The sequence below is a fragment of the Manihot esculenta genome, chromosome 8 (genome assembly GCF_001659605.2).
Source record: "Manihot esculenta cultivar AM560-2 chromosome 8, M.esculenta_v8, whole genome shotgun sequence".
NCBI lineage: Eukaryota > Viridiplantae > Streptophyta > Magnoliopsida > Malpighiales > Euphorbiaceae > Manihot > Manihot esculenta.
The window spans coordinates 13,936,851-13,952,328 of NC_035168.2; the positions used below are offsets into that span (position 1 = coordinate 13,936,851).

The 15,478-nt window shown below is 29.3% G+C and overlaps 1 protein-coding gene across 1 annotated transcript; it reads right to left on the minus strand.

Annotated features, from left to right (window-relative positions):
* Positions 1–8,259: 8,259 nt before the first annotated feature.
* Positions 8,260–9,754, minus strand: LOC110621749 (probable membrane-associated kinase regulator 4). The gene has a single exon (XM_021766035.2). It carries the CDS (start codon positions 9,680–9,682, stop codon positions 8,579–8,581), a length of 1,104 nt encoding a protein of 367 aa, XP_021621727.1. The 5' UTR covers positions 9,683–9,754; the 3' UTR covers positions 8,260–8,578.
* Between the last annotated feature and the right edge of the window lie 5,724 nt (positions 9,755–15,478).

Below are 15,478 nucleotides of genomic sequence, written 5' to 3' on the forward strand. Positions count from 1 at the left end.
CAAGATCCTTAAAACTTGTAGAGATTGTAAAGACTTGTCTCATGCCTAGTTTGAAAGACTTAATAGTGAAAAGGAAATATCAAGGGGAACTTTGAAAGTGTGGATGTAGACTAATTAAGTCGAACCACTATGAAAATAAAAATGTTCATTTTTCTCATCCTTGTACTCTTTTAATTTCATCTCTTTTGTGCTTATTTATGTGTTTGAATGCTTATACAATTGTAGGAATTATTTGCATATGTTGCCTTTAGATATTTGAGCTTTGTTGGCTATAGAACTTGATCTATATTAAAGAAGCTGTTATAATTAGAATTTCAATATTGTTTGTAAAAGCACTTAGCCACACCAAATTCATATAGTTACAAGAAAAGGTTAGAATTTAGAAAAAATTTTAAAGACTCCAATTTACACCCTCTTAGACTTTATTTGGGATAATTTGGTATTAGAATGATGCTCTCTTGCTTAGGGTTTAAACACCTTAGAGCGATCCACAAATATACATATACATAAAGATAGTTCTTCAAATAACACAGAATCTTGACTCCTTTGGTTGATAGTTATTTCATCTAGTCTATCTCTTTTCAATGTCACAAACTACTTATTTTAGAAAGTTAGGATAAGACATCTTATACACTATATGGATATTTATATTAGGCAAATTATTTAAGATAGTCCTTTTATTCCTATGATAAAAGGAAGTAGTGATACAAAAGTTGCAAAATTAGAAGCTGAATTTGATGAGAATGATTGGAAAAGAATCTCTATTAATGTTAAAGCAATCAATATTATTACATTGTGCTCTTGATATTAATGAGTATAATTATATGTTAAATAGTATATTAGCAAAAGAAATATAGGATATGCTTGAGGTTACTTATAAAGGATCCAATCAAGTTAGAGATTCCAAAGCTAATCTTCTTATTCGAGAATATGAACTTTATGAAATCAAGCTCAGAAAAACCATTTAAAAAATGAGTACAAGGTTTATTGATATTGTCAATGCACTCAGGCTTTTGGGACACATTTTAAAGAAGAGGAGCTTGTGAAGAAAATTTTAAGGTATCTTCCAAAACCTTGGGAAGCAAAAAACCATAATAATATTTGATACCAAAAATTTCTCAAGCTACAAATATGATGAGCTAATTGGATCTCTTATTGCACACAAAATTATGTTCATGAAAGATGAGTTGTAAAATTCACCACTTTTTCCTTATTAAAATTCTATGATTTTGGTATGATTTTAATGTAAACAATTGATATTTACTTGAAATTTGATTTGAGATAGGTTTTTGAGCAAAAAGTAGGAAAAGGAACAAAAAGAGACATGAATTTCTTGGAGTGATTATTTTGATTGAGTTGGATATAGTGAACTTGACTTTGCTAGAAGAACATTGGATAGGAAAAGTACTTTGAAAACTTATCAATTCCTAAGTTATTAGTTTCTTGGCATAGTAAAAAAATAAATTTCAATAGCATTATTTAATATTGAATTTGAATATATAGTTGTTATTAGTCATGTTGCATAAGTCCTATATGGATGAAGCAACACTTGGAGAATTTTAGTTTGAAATATGAATATATCCTTACTAAATGTGGCAACACAAGTGCTATAGAGATAAGACATCACTTCATAAGGGATCATATGCAAAATCAAGATATTAAGCTTGAGTTTATGAACTCAAAAAATAAACTTGCAGATATTTTTATAAAACCACTTAATGAGGAAACCTTTTATATGATTGTAAGGAAACTTGGCATAAAGTGAGTTTATTGAGTGATATATACTGCCTTGATTGACATTTGTTTGAACTAAAATACATTATGCTTAAATTAGTGTTTATTTAGTGTTTATATCACCACAAAAATAAGGGGCAATACTGCACTTTAAAAAAAAAGTGATCCTAAACAAATACCTCTCACTAAAATAACTCTTTGTTTATAGCGTTTTGGGAAGGCGATAGGAAAAAAAATGCCTCTATACTTTTTCGATCACAAATCATGCAAAGCAAAAACTCCATATTTGATGCATCAGCGGCTGGTATAGGCAAAAAGGAGACTGTCTCTATAATTTCAAGTTTGTAAAAGAAAATTTTAATAGTAAGTGCACCAAGCAGCTACAAGGGAAGATATGTTTTCTATTCCCAATATACCATGTCTACCGATATCTTCTTTCCTTTCAATTGTGTCTACTAGATTGTGGAGTTCAATCCATATGTATTTTCCTTTCTTTTCAATTTTTGATCTCTTCCTTGTCGACTACTAGTATATTGAACGATAAAACTTTTGGGTTAGTTCATTGATAAGATACTATAATCAATTTTGTCCTCCTATTATCTGATTAGATTTTGGTCCTATATGAATTCTCTGTTGTATTCAAAATCTAGGTTAGTTTCAATTATTTATTTATCAATAGAATCAACATGTTAATTTTATTATTAATTATAATTTTTTAACCATTTTACATAGATTAATGATAACAAGCTTTTTTGTTGAATGCTATTATTGTACTTTTGAACTGAAATTAATTAGGGATAAAATGATAAATTTTTTCTTAATTAGAAAATGGATAAAATTGAACCTTTGAACTCAAATTAATTTGAAATAAAATTTCAATTTTTTCCCATCTTGATATTGCATTTCATGTCTTGAAACCCCTAAAAGGAAGTGCTTTCAAAGACATTTTCTTTTCAAGTTCAGTAATCTTTAATTGTTTATCTACTAGGATGCTTAAACGTATCCTACTATATTTTGAAAAAAGTCATTTTCAGGTTATTGTATTTTTCTTTCATTTGTTTTTTATTTTATCTCCTTCATTTATCATTTTTCTTCTTTTATTTTTTCCTTTTTTTTGCCTCCCATTTATTTTTTTTTCTACTAGGATGCCCACCACTCACACAGAGTAGTTACATGGGAGAAAGCCATGTAACGGCCAAAAATTTTAATTTCAAATATTTTTTTTTCTTTTTCCTTTTTTGTATAAAATAAATTAAAACTGTGCTATTATAAATAAGATACATAACTTTATTTTGGGCTTTTTATTTTCGGCTCTATCTTGGGTGTATAATTTTTGTCATCTCCCACACATATATAATGGGACATAAGGATATGTGCATTACAAATTTTATACTTAACAAATAGACTATGTGACCTGTGCATACTTCGAGAGCTCAAATATTATATGTCTGTTAAGGCAATATAACCGTTCGATTGGCGAAATTCAGAGTAGTTGCAGTATGCAATACCCTTGATCATTTATCACATTAAATATTCATATAATCTCAATTATTTCTTTTTATGTCCACATATTATGATCTATACATGGATAAATATAATTGACCAATGAATAAACACAAAACTAATGTGATACTTTCATATGATTTTCCTCACATCTCAATACTCTCAATCTTAATTCAATTTGCTTTTCGAGAAATATCTCATTTAATCGCATCATTCATAATTATCTAATAATATCCTAAGATAGCAAACATTAAATTAAGTCTCAAGTAATATATCTGTGATAAATGACTATTTAGACTCCGTCATGAGTTTTAACCAATATCGTTTGACTAAAACGAAATAAGAGAAAAGATAGGCTAGAAGACTAAAAGTCTTATTAAAATTCCTCAAAAATTGAAAAAGTGAATTTCTAATAGCCAAGGGAGACTATTTATAATAGAAACAAAACCTTAATAAGTAAAATTATGAAAATACCCAAAATATCCAAAAAAATAATTAAAATGCAAAATTGACCCCCTAAACGATGGAATTTCCATATTGAACTTTGTGACAGGTCTATAGCCCTCATCACACTTTTAAAAGTCGTGCATCTTGAAATTCCCTTTCCGAAAAGCTATCGTGAGTCTCTATCGGATTTTGGCAGCAAAAGTTAGGCCCGGTCCAAGTCTGCCGTATAGTCCAAGGCTAGTTGCTCCATGTCAATCTGAGTCCTAATACTTATAATTTTTAGGGCCTTACACATTAACAAGCAGAGATTAGCGATTGTACTATCTTCATTGGTCACGAGCACATGTAGTATGAATCACATGCTACGATATCTCTTTTCATTCATAATAGAGTGTATGTCTTTATTTAAGATACCGTATAGATGATAATTTGAGCATACTTAATGTTCAAATTTGAGTTCTCTAAGCTACTCATTTTAAAACAGAGCTCCATCTAGCTATTAAGACATATAATGTGACTTATTCACATAAGATAATTGTATTTTATAATGATCTCCCACTATTATTCTCAATTTTTTTTAGATGACATCTCATATTATAAGTTTTTGAGCTCTTAATTTTTTATCCACAAATAAAAGAAAACTTATAATTGTCTTGTTTTGTTATCTCACTAGATAATAAAACCAATGCCGTGTGATGAGATATTTGTTATATGTCTGACATACTTCTCGTAATTATATCCCTAATATGAAATAGTATAAATGAATTGTACAATTGCAATTAATAATTTAAATACATTAACTTATTATCTTATCCTCTATGTTAACTTAATCACTTTATAAGGCTATACAAAACATCTTTTGTACTCGTCTTCATTAGAAGACCTAAAGTCATTTATACATAGAAAAAACTTTCATTTTATGTGCACATCTATATCCTAATATAGTAAACTATATTATCTTCTTAAGAAGATATATCTTGAGATAGATTTAGGCTCATCTAAATCTCCTCTCCTTTCTGCATCCATATAGTCTCCCATTTCTTAATAACATTATGAATAATCTAATATACATCTAAGATATCTTTATTTCCAATTCACAACATCCAATGTGCTCGCTTAGGGTCAGATTGATTTACTATAATCATAGCACGGAACATTATCAAATCTAGTATACTTCAAAGCATACATCAGGCTTTTGAACTCACTCTTATATGGAATATTTTTATTTAAGCTCTCTCTTTTAGAATCTTAAGATATAATCTACGGTTTAAAATTTTTCTTTGAAAAAAATATGTATTTATAGGTTTGAAATCTTGCATATTCAATCACTGTAAGATTTGCATGATATATTACTCTTGGAAAGAGACAATAGTTTTCTTAATGATCCCTTAGAATCTTGACTCTAAGATTATATGCAATTTCTTCATTCTTTTCATCTCAAAAGATGATAATCAAACCTTAATGGCTGCGATATACTTACTATCATTTCTAGCTATTAGTATATCATTTACATACAATGATAATATTACTAATTTATTCTTGGATCTTTTACGTATATTCCCATGATCCTCATTGATCATAGTGAAATCATAAAAATTGTAGGTATTATGAAATCTAATATACTATAGTTCCAAAGACTATTTAAGACCTTAGAATGACTTTAAGAATTTACACACTTTGTGCTCTTGGCCATTTACATTGAAAACTTATGGATTGTTTCATGCAAATTTTAATTCTCCGTTTGAGAAAAAATAATCTTCACATCCATTTGATATAAGTTAAGATCCAAGTTAGCAACTAATGTAATTTAACAATAAAAAATACCTTTATCAAGGTAAACCTCACAGTAGGTTCAAAAAGAACTTATAATTTTTCCTTCCTATTGTGTGTACTCCCTTAGCTACCAAACGAGTTTTATATCTCTTGATACTGTCGTCAATCTTATGCTTCACTTTGAGAATCCACTAATTGTCAATCGCTTTACATCCTAATTGCAACTCTACATTGACTAACTCTTTATTGACTCCATTTTTCATTCCATTATTTTAATCTTTTTTTTTTTCAGTTGAAGATCTATGAGCTTAAGAAACACATATTTTAGCTCATCTCCATCAGGAGTAATAATAAACACTTCCCTACAATCTCAAAATGACAACTGAAAATCATTAGATGACATGTTCGTCGTAGTTGAGATTGATTTATTGACTCATCAATGTAGGAGAATCTAGCATACAAGGAATCAATATAGGAGAATCCATAAAGTTTTCAGGATCAAAATAATTAAATAACACACTAAATATTCACCTTATATTACATAGTTTATGTATAATAATGTATATTTTATATATAATTCATAATCTAAGTGTTATATGTAATTACAATATATTTCACAAAAATCAGTACTTGGATATCCTTATATTTCATGAGGTCCTCCAACTTTCACAAAAAAAGAAAAAATAACAAAAAATAATGAAAATAAATCTTTTATTCCCATTCAACTATTTGATAATTAGTAGCCTTTAAGAAGAGAGAGCATACACAACGTCATATAAATGCCAAAAATTTGAAATTTAAAATTTTTATATAAAATAAATTAAAAATATAAAATACAGAACTGTATTTCGGACTTTTATTTTCACCTCTTTCTTAAATATATAATTTTTTTCATTCCTTTTTCACATTTAATTATCTCTTCCTTTTTATTTTTTTCATAATTTTTTCTTCTTTTATTTTCTAACCTTATCATTATTATTTTTAAAGTTGTCCTCTTTTTTTCTATTTTTTTTATATCTTATGTTTTATCTTTTTCATCTTTTTATTTTATTTTATTTTATTTTCTTATCCTATCATTTTTTTCCCTTATAATTTCTTTTTTTCACCACGTATTTTCTTTTTTTTATCCATTCTTTTCTCCTTCCTGCTCTTAATTTTTTTCATTTTTTTTTCTTTTATTAACTTCATTATTTTTCTTCTCATTCTCCTCTACTGGCTCTCATTTTTTCGTTCTTCTTTTTTCCATTTTCTACCTTTCCTATATGATTTTGTCTTCTTTTTTTTTTCCCTCATTATTTTTCTCATTTATTTTTCTTCGTTATTCTTCTATTGTTTCCATCCTCTCTTATTTTCTTTCTTTTATCTCTTTTTTTATTTTTTTCTTTATATTATTTTCTCTCATTTCTTTTATCTTCACGCCATTTTTTTATTTTTCTTTATTTTCATCTACTTTCTCATTTTATTATCTTAATTTTTGAACTCAGTATAATGTATTTTAATAATTATTGGATATAAAATAAAAATATATTGACAAAGATAAAATATTTTTAGATATTTCTATATTAATTTAAAAATAGTAATAAATTTAATATATCTTAATTGTAAATATTTTTATTTGTCAAATTTATAAACGGTTTTCAAATCTACTAGAAAATTTACTAACATATTAATGTTTTTTGTTTAAATTTTTTTATATATTTTCACCCTTAAACTTAATAAATAAATTTTTAGTTTATTAAATTTTAAAAAATCTCATGGCACACCTGAATTAAAATTGAAATTAAGATCATCTTGTAATTTCAATATGCAGATAGCATGAATCTTATATGATATATTTAGACTAATTTCAATTTAAAGAGAATATATTTTTCCATTTCAAAAAAAAAAGAGAATATATTTTTAGTGTATAAATTATAAATTGAGTTTCAATTTTAAAAATTGTATAATGCATAATTAATATTACTAGGTTATTAATTGTTAAAGGTGAAATTAAATAGCAATTTGAATCTTTTAGATATATCAGCATATTTATAATTTATATTATTTTGTATTAAGTTTTTATTTATTTTACAGAAAATATTTTAATAAAAATATTTTTTTATATTTTTTTGAGACACTTAAAAAAATTTAATTATTAAAAAATATTTTATCGATTATAAAAAAAGTAAGTGATTTTAAAAAAAAATTACCGGCTCTTTTTACCTTCAGATTCTTATTAAATCTTTATATATAGATTTATTAATAAATTTTATTTTTAAATTAAAATTAAATAATAAAAAATAAATTATTTTATTAAAAAATATATTTTATGAAAATAGAAAATATTTTTTAAAAAATATTTTTCGAATATAATTTATTTTTTAATAAATATAGATTAAAATTATAAGATTTGTTAATTATATTTTAAATAATCAACGTATAATAGGTATGAAATGTTTTTAAAGTTTAAAATTTCAATTAACTTTTTAGATAAAGTCAGAGGATTTTGCAATAAATTAACAAACAAATTTCAAAAAGTTGCAGGCTCGAAAACGCGGTACATTATCGCATAGTACCCAATGATAGGTTTTCTCTTCTTTTTTTTTTTTTTTCTTTTTTTTTTAATCAAAAGATAGATTTTTTTTTTCTCAATCAAAAGATAAATCAATGATAGGTTTTCTGTCTTGTAAGTTGTAAAGCATCTGCTGTCAGCATTTAGTCAGATCTTTTCTCCCCTCTCACTTTTAATTGAACAAGAAAAATGAAATAATTACAAAAAGCCTATAAATAATGTTATTATAAATAAGGTAATCTCAATATTTTCATAAATTCATCACAGCGTCCTAATTAACTCGTTAATGATGACTAAAACGAAGAGGTTCTTGCAAATCGCTAAAAAAAAAAAGAAAAAAAGAAAGAAATTATTCAGAGAATAGATTTTGGATTCATCTTCCTGGAATAACTTGTGCAAAGTGCAATCACACAGGAGAAAGAACCCCAAAAGAAAATCTTAAAGTTGATATACAAAGGAATCACTCAATAATCTTCAAGAAAATTACACTACAGGATCTTAAAATGTTGGATCAGAATGATACTGAAATCAATCGCAAACCCATCTCCATCTTTCTATATTTTCTTACCTTTATATGGCGCAGATCTTAACCCTTTCTTGATCCCCAGAAGTTACCGTTCCTGAAGCAGCTGACAATGAACAGACTCCAGCTTGATGATCAGTTGCAGTATTCCTAGAAAGAAATAGCTGCTCATGAGATTTTTTGCAGTAGGCAATAGCTCCTTCAATTGAACTCTCTATCTCTGAATTCGCACTGCTACTTCTCTTAAGCAATTGTAAATCACAAAACCCATTTGATGAACTAAATGAAAATGATGAGGATGAAGAAGATGAAGAAGAGCCAGAAGAAGATGATAACTGCTTATTTGTAGAATGCCGTTGAATCGCCCCTGAGAAGGACCTTCTTTGGCTATGAAAGCCATCTCTAGCCATCTCTCTTTCAATACTTCTGACAAGACTACTTGATATTTTGCGTCTTCCACTATCAAATTCACTAAATGAGTTTTTCTTCATGGCTACATTCATGCACTTGCTTAAGCAATCATTGCCTTTTGAGGCAGCTTCTGGTTCTGCATTATGTGCTGGTTTAGCGCAGGACTCGGCTGTGCAGCCAGATTTATTGAACAAAGACTTGACATATGCACTTGAAGCCTTGAGTTTTTGACCCAGTAAGGATTGCTTCAATTTCTCGGTCCAAGACTTCTTTATTGGATGGTTACCAATGAAGCTGTTGAGCTCAGATGAGAATTCAAAGAAATACTCATCTGGGTTTAGTTCACTACTAACCCTGCAAGATTCTGATGGTGAGATATTGCAAGATTCCAGTGGGGTGGTAGTGGGGGAGCAGCTAAGATTAACAAAGGGAATAGAACAGTTTTCTTCAAAAGGTTCAAAAGTATTGGTGGTGGGGTTTTGGAGGAGCTTTTGAACCATTTGCAGGCGAGGAGGGAGGTGTAGAGGGAGGAGTTTGCCCTTGTAGAAGAGCTCATCAGCAGGGAAAGTGGTGATTTCTCTATCGTTGGACGTCAACGACATCTGGAACTCAAACTCTCTGCTTTGAGGTGGAGAGCTAATAGAGTAACAGAAGAAATTCTGAGAAGAGCTCATCAGTTCCATGTCAATGTAGTCGTCATCATCTGCATGGCTACAGGAATAAGATTGCTCTATGGCCATTACACTGTTCTCTCTCTTTCTCTGTGGAGATGCTATAATGGAGGGGAGAGCTTGGTGTAGAGAAGAAGAGCGTAGCATCCTTTTAAAATGGAGATGTAGCCAAACTAAAAATTAAAATAAAATTATATGACAAAAATGTCAGAATTAATTTTAAAAAAAAATCTTAAATTTTTTAGTATCCTGAAGCAGGCGACAGACACTGATTCTGATTTCGTTCTAATAAGTTAAAATCGCCAATATTAATTTGTAATTAAAAAGAGTTTAGCTCAATAAAAAAAAATAATTTTTCATAATTTTGCGTTGATTCATTTGATATAGCGTAATTACTAAAATACAATTAATTTTTTTTTAAAATAGTCCAAACCCAGATGATTAAAACCATGGTACTGTTGACCAGTCAACGGTTTCAATTCGATTTTTTAGACGTTCGAAGTTAAGTTCCCAGTGACTCGTGACCTATCTTGATCATGGCTCTACATATAATAATAATAATAATAATAATAATAATAATAATAATAATAATAATAATAATAATAATAATCAAAATAAAAAAAGATTATAAATTTTCAAGCCAATCAATGATGTCAAAGCCATCTGATTCAGATAGTTGAGATATTTTTTGAACATCGTCCAGATCTGAAATTGAGTTCCATTTCATATTTCCTGATTGCCCTGTAACGAGCCTTATAAAATGGTTCAAGCATTATAATATGGGTTTTATTTTTTTTTCCTTTTATTTTGGGCTTCCTATTGTCTTCTCGCTTGGGATTACCATATGGGGTTAAAATGGTGGATCATTTTCTTTTTATTTTTAATTAAAAAATGAGACATTAGCCAAATTTGCACACAATCAAGTTAGACATAGAAGCTAAAACACACACATAAAAACAAAAATTAAAAAGAGAGAGAGCGAGAGATAGGTTCTTGGTTAGATATTTAAAAATGTAGCATTTCAAATGGGATGAGCAGGAAGGTATTGGTATTTTTTTTAATTTATCTATTTTATGTATAAAATGTTTAATTTTTAATATTATTTATCAATAACATATTTCATTATATATTTTGCACGTAAATACTCATTTGATTTAAAGTTTAAATAATATAAAAGTGATATTAAATGAGATTCATTCAAAATAAGAAGTGAACACTTATTATAAAACGGAACTATGTGATAAGAATTTAATAAACCTATACATGGTTTCACCCGTAAAAAAAAAATTCGGATGCTTTAAGTGGGCCTTAAGACAGATCGGTCTCAGGTTAGACAGACTTACCCTCTTAATTTCCACTCTATAAAAAAGTTATTGTTAACAGTTACAATCCAGCATATCCCATTTACATCCGTAATCATGAAAATCCAGCATATCCCATTTACATCCGTAATCATGAAATTTTTGACCAATTAACTTATGAAAATCTTTTATCAACGAGTTGACCATGTCATCCTCGGATTATCAAGAAAAGCTATATTTATCTCTATTTTTTTACAGTATAAAAGGAGAATGATCACATAGGTAGAGTTATGCAATTCTCTAATACAAATACTTTTAAGTTCTATATTCGTCTCATTCTCCAAAATTACTGATTTGAGCGTCGGAGTGGCTGCCGTAGGCACCCACCACCTCACCTTCTACATCTTGCAAGATTAGTCAATACAGCACAACTCCATTATGGTCACATCATCATTTTAGTTTCAGTGATATCATTTGGTTCCACTACTAGAAAGTCCATTGAATTCTCTCTATTCATTTAGATTAAAACCGGTCTCTTATCCCTTCTCTCTTAAAAAAATCTCTCTAGGGCTGACAACCCACAAGCTGCTGCTAAGGTTGCTATCGATAAAGAGGCTATAATCTCTTCCACTCTTGGCAATGGACAAAACACACCTCCTATGGTCAACAAAGTAGATCCCAACATTCTAAGCATTGAGCAAATACTCCAGTATGTCCAAAGATTGTAGGTTATTGTTTAGCAATATAAAGTTTGGGAGATGCATCACTCATGGTTCCCAGAAAAAAGAAGAAAGTCCCCGTAGATGCCTCAAGGACTCAGACAAGAGCAACCCAGACATAGTCCAAAGGGAAGGACAAGTCCTGGAAAGAGGAGCTATCAGATGATGCTTCAAAGGATGCTGGCTAGAAGCGGGTACAAGCTGCTCAAAGGTACCGAAAAGGACAGGAAGAGAATTAAAGGACGAGCCAAAACCAAGACCAAAAGCCGGAAAGGTAAGGATGTGGGGGAGACGACAAGAGTTACCTAGTCTCCCGAGGAAGGAATGACCTTGATAAGTATAAGAATTACACTCTATTGAATGACTCACATATACATATTTTAGTGTGGATCAAGAAAAATCACAAGGAAGTTAGATGGCCTCCTAAACTCAACCCTAAGAAAGCCAGAAGGCGAGATAAGACCAAGTACTGCCATTTTCATAAGATCATGGATATACAATAGAGGAGTGTCCACATTTGAAAGACGAGATCGAGAGGTTAATAAGAACCATCACACTTTAAAAGTTCATCAGAAAGAGTAGAAGAGATAGAAGGCCCGAGCGCGAGGTAACAATTCCTAAAACCATCCTTAACAGTGAACCTGCAGGGGTTACTTATGTATTTCCAAGAGGACCGAGTGCTAATAGGGGTGGCCATAAGGAAAGTGTCACATATGTTCAGCTCTTGAGTCAAACTCCGAGTTTTGAAATTGTCAAGGCAGATGATCGAGCTTTCTATTTTATCCTTAGAAAAACATTTGTGATTTATGAAAATGTTACAAAACTAGGATGCATTCTCTAAGCTTCTTTGATAGAAAAATTAGAAACGTTAGATGGATGAAAGCATGGAGACAAGAACAAAAGTCACTAGACGTGTTTCGCTAGACCATCTGAGTGTTAGTCCCACTAAAAGGTCACAAAGCTATCCGGGCCTTGTTCCCGCATAACAAGGCATCTCATGTCAGGTCACAAAGCCGGAATCCGCCAGGCCATCCAGGCATTAGCGCCAATATAAGGCCACAAGGCCATCCATGCGTCAGTCCTACATAACAAGATATCTCATATCAGGCCATAAGCCAATTTTAGCCAGGCCATAATCCGAGCGTTGGACCGTGAAAATAAATAAATTCATAAAAGGCAACAAGGCCATCCGGACATGGGTTCCACATATAATCAGGGCGTTGGACTATGGAAACAAATAAATTCATAAAAGGCCACAAGGTCATTCAGGCATAGGTCCCACATATAATTCGGATGTTAGGCTATGGAAACAAATAAATTCATAAAAGGCCATAAGGCCATCCGGGCATAGATCCCGCATATAATCTGAGTGTTGGACTGTGGAAACAAATAAATTCATAAAAGGCTACAAGGCCATTCGGGCATGGGTCATGTATATAATTCGAACGTTGGACCGTGAAAAAAAATAAATTCATAAATTGCCACAAGGTCATTCGGGTATAGGTCCAGCATAACAAAGTATTTAATACCAAGCCTTAAGGTGGGTATACGCTAGGCCGACCTTCTAAGTGTTAGTCCTACTTCGTAGAAAGTTTTTAAAGTATTTGATGTTAGGCCTCAAAGCGAGTATACGCCAGGCTGACCTACCGGGTGTTAGTCCCGTTTCATAAGAAGTTTATAAGGCATTTGGTGCCAGGCTTCAGGAAGTTTCTAAGGCATGTGATACTAAGGCTCAAGGTGGGTATACGCTAGGCCGACCTACCAGGTGTTAGTCCTACTTCATAAGAAGTTTCTAAGGCATGTGATGCTAGGTCTCAAGACAGACATAAGCTAGGCTAACCTTCCAAGTGTTATTCACTACAAGATTTTTCCGGATTAGTAACGGATTTTTCCGTTACTAATCAATGAAAAATCCGTTACTAATCTGTTTAGTAATGGATTTATATCCGTTACTATGAACCTCGTTGCTAATGCAATAGTAACCGATTAGCAATCCGTTACTAATTTTGTAACGGATTTAGTAACGGATTTGTAATGAAATTTAGTAATGGATTAAAAATCCGTTACTAATTTAATAAAAATTTTAAAAAATATATAAATATATATAAATTAAATCTGTTTTAGTAACGGATAGAAATCCTTTACTAATCCATTACTAATTTGATAAAATAAAACATAAAAAAATATATTAAATTTATATTCCATTATTAAATTTGAGGTTAATTTTTAAAAAATATTTAAAAAATTATATTAAATTATTAATTTATTTCATTATATTTTACATTAAACAATAATTTAATTATGGTAAACTATTAATTTTTTCATTGTATTTTACATTAAATATTAACTTTAATATTTTAAATTTTATTAATTTTATAAGAAAATTCTTACAAAATTACATGAGAAAAATCTAAAAAATGAAAAAGTGTGAGAGAATGAACAAAAATGAGATACAAAAGAAAAAATAAGAAAAAAAAAGAAAATAGAAGAAAATAATGATAAAAATGAAGAGAAAATAAGGAAAAATGGGAATTAAATAAAATGAGAAAAAAGGAAGAAAAAAGAGAAAAAAAGAAAAGAAAATGAGAGAAAGATGAAGAAAAAATGAAGAAAAATAAATAGAAAATGAAGATATAGAAAAGAATGAAAGAAAAAAGTTAGAGTATATATATGAGAGAAAAGAAAGTAAAGGGGAAAAATGAAAGAAAGTAAAGGGGAAAAATGATAGAAAGTGGAAGAGAAAATAAAAAAAATGGAAGAAAATAAAAGAGAATAGAAGAAAATGAGAGAAAAAAATATGAGAGAAAATAAAGAAAATGAAATAAAAATTAAGAGATAAAAGGAAGATTAAAAATGAAAGAAAATTGAAGAGAAAATGGAAGAAAATAATTGAGAGAAGAAAATAAGATGACAAAAATGAAGGAATGAGGAGAGAACAAATGAAAGAAATGAAAGAAATGAAGGGAGATGAGAGAAGAAAATAAGATAAAGGGAAAATGATGGAAAGAGGAGAGAAGAGGAGAAAAAAAGTGAATGAAATGAATGGAGATAAAATGGGTTAGTGTGTAAATACGCGAATTAGTAACGGATTTAGCAACGGATTGAATCCGTTACTAAATTAAAAAAAAAAAGCGGGCAAATTAAAATAAAAAGGCGGTATTATTATCCAAATTTTAGTAACGGATTTCTTAATCCGTTACTAATTTTTAGATTAGTAATGGATTCAGTAACAGATTTTTTCCGTTACTAAATTAGAAATAAAAAAGACAGAATTTTAAAATAAAAGCGCGATATGTTATTCTCTAAAATTTAGTAACGGATTATAGAATCCGTTACTAATTTTCGAATCAGTAACGGATTTAGTAACAGATTATATCCGTTACTAACTTAAAAAGAAAATATGAAATTTCAAAAAATAAAAAGTCGATTTTTTGTTAAAAAAAATAGTAACGGATTTAATCCGTTACTAAATCCGTTACTAATTATATAATAGATTGTATTCCGTTATTAAATCCGTTACTACTTTATTCATTTAATTTATTTATTTAGTAACCGATTTAGTAACAAATTTAGTAACGGATTAAGATCCGTTATTAATTTTTAGCTAATTTAGTAACGGATTTATAACGGATTTCAAAATCAGTTATTAAATTTATAAAAGATTTTATTAAGTAACAGATTTAGTAACAGATTTGTTAATCTGTTACTAAATAATAAAAATTAGTAACAGAATACAAAATCCGTTGCTAATCCGTTACAAATTTATAACGGATTTAAATCCGTTACTAATATCCATTACTATTCCGACAAATTTTTGTAGTGATTCCAGCTTCGCAGGAAATTTA

Bases quoted from the DNA above. Each gene is read 5' to 3' on its own strand.
- LOC110621749 (XM_021766035.2), bottom strand. From the start codon at position 9,682: ATGGCCATAGAGCAATCTTATTCCTGTAGCCATGCAGATGATGACGAC.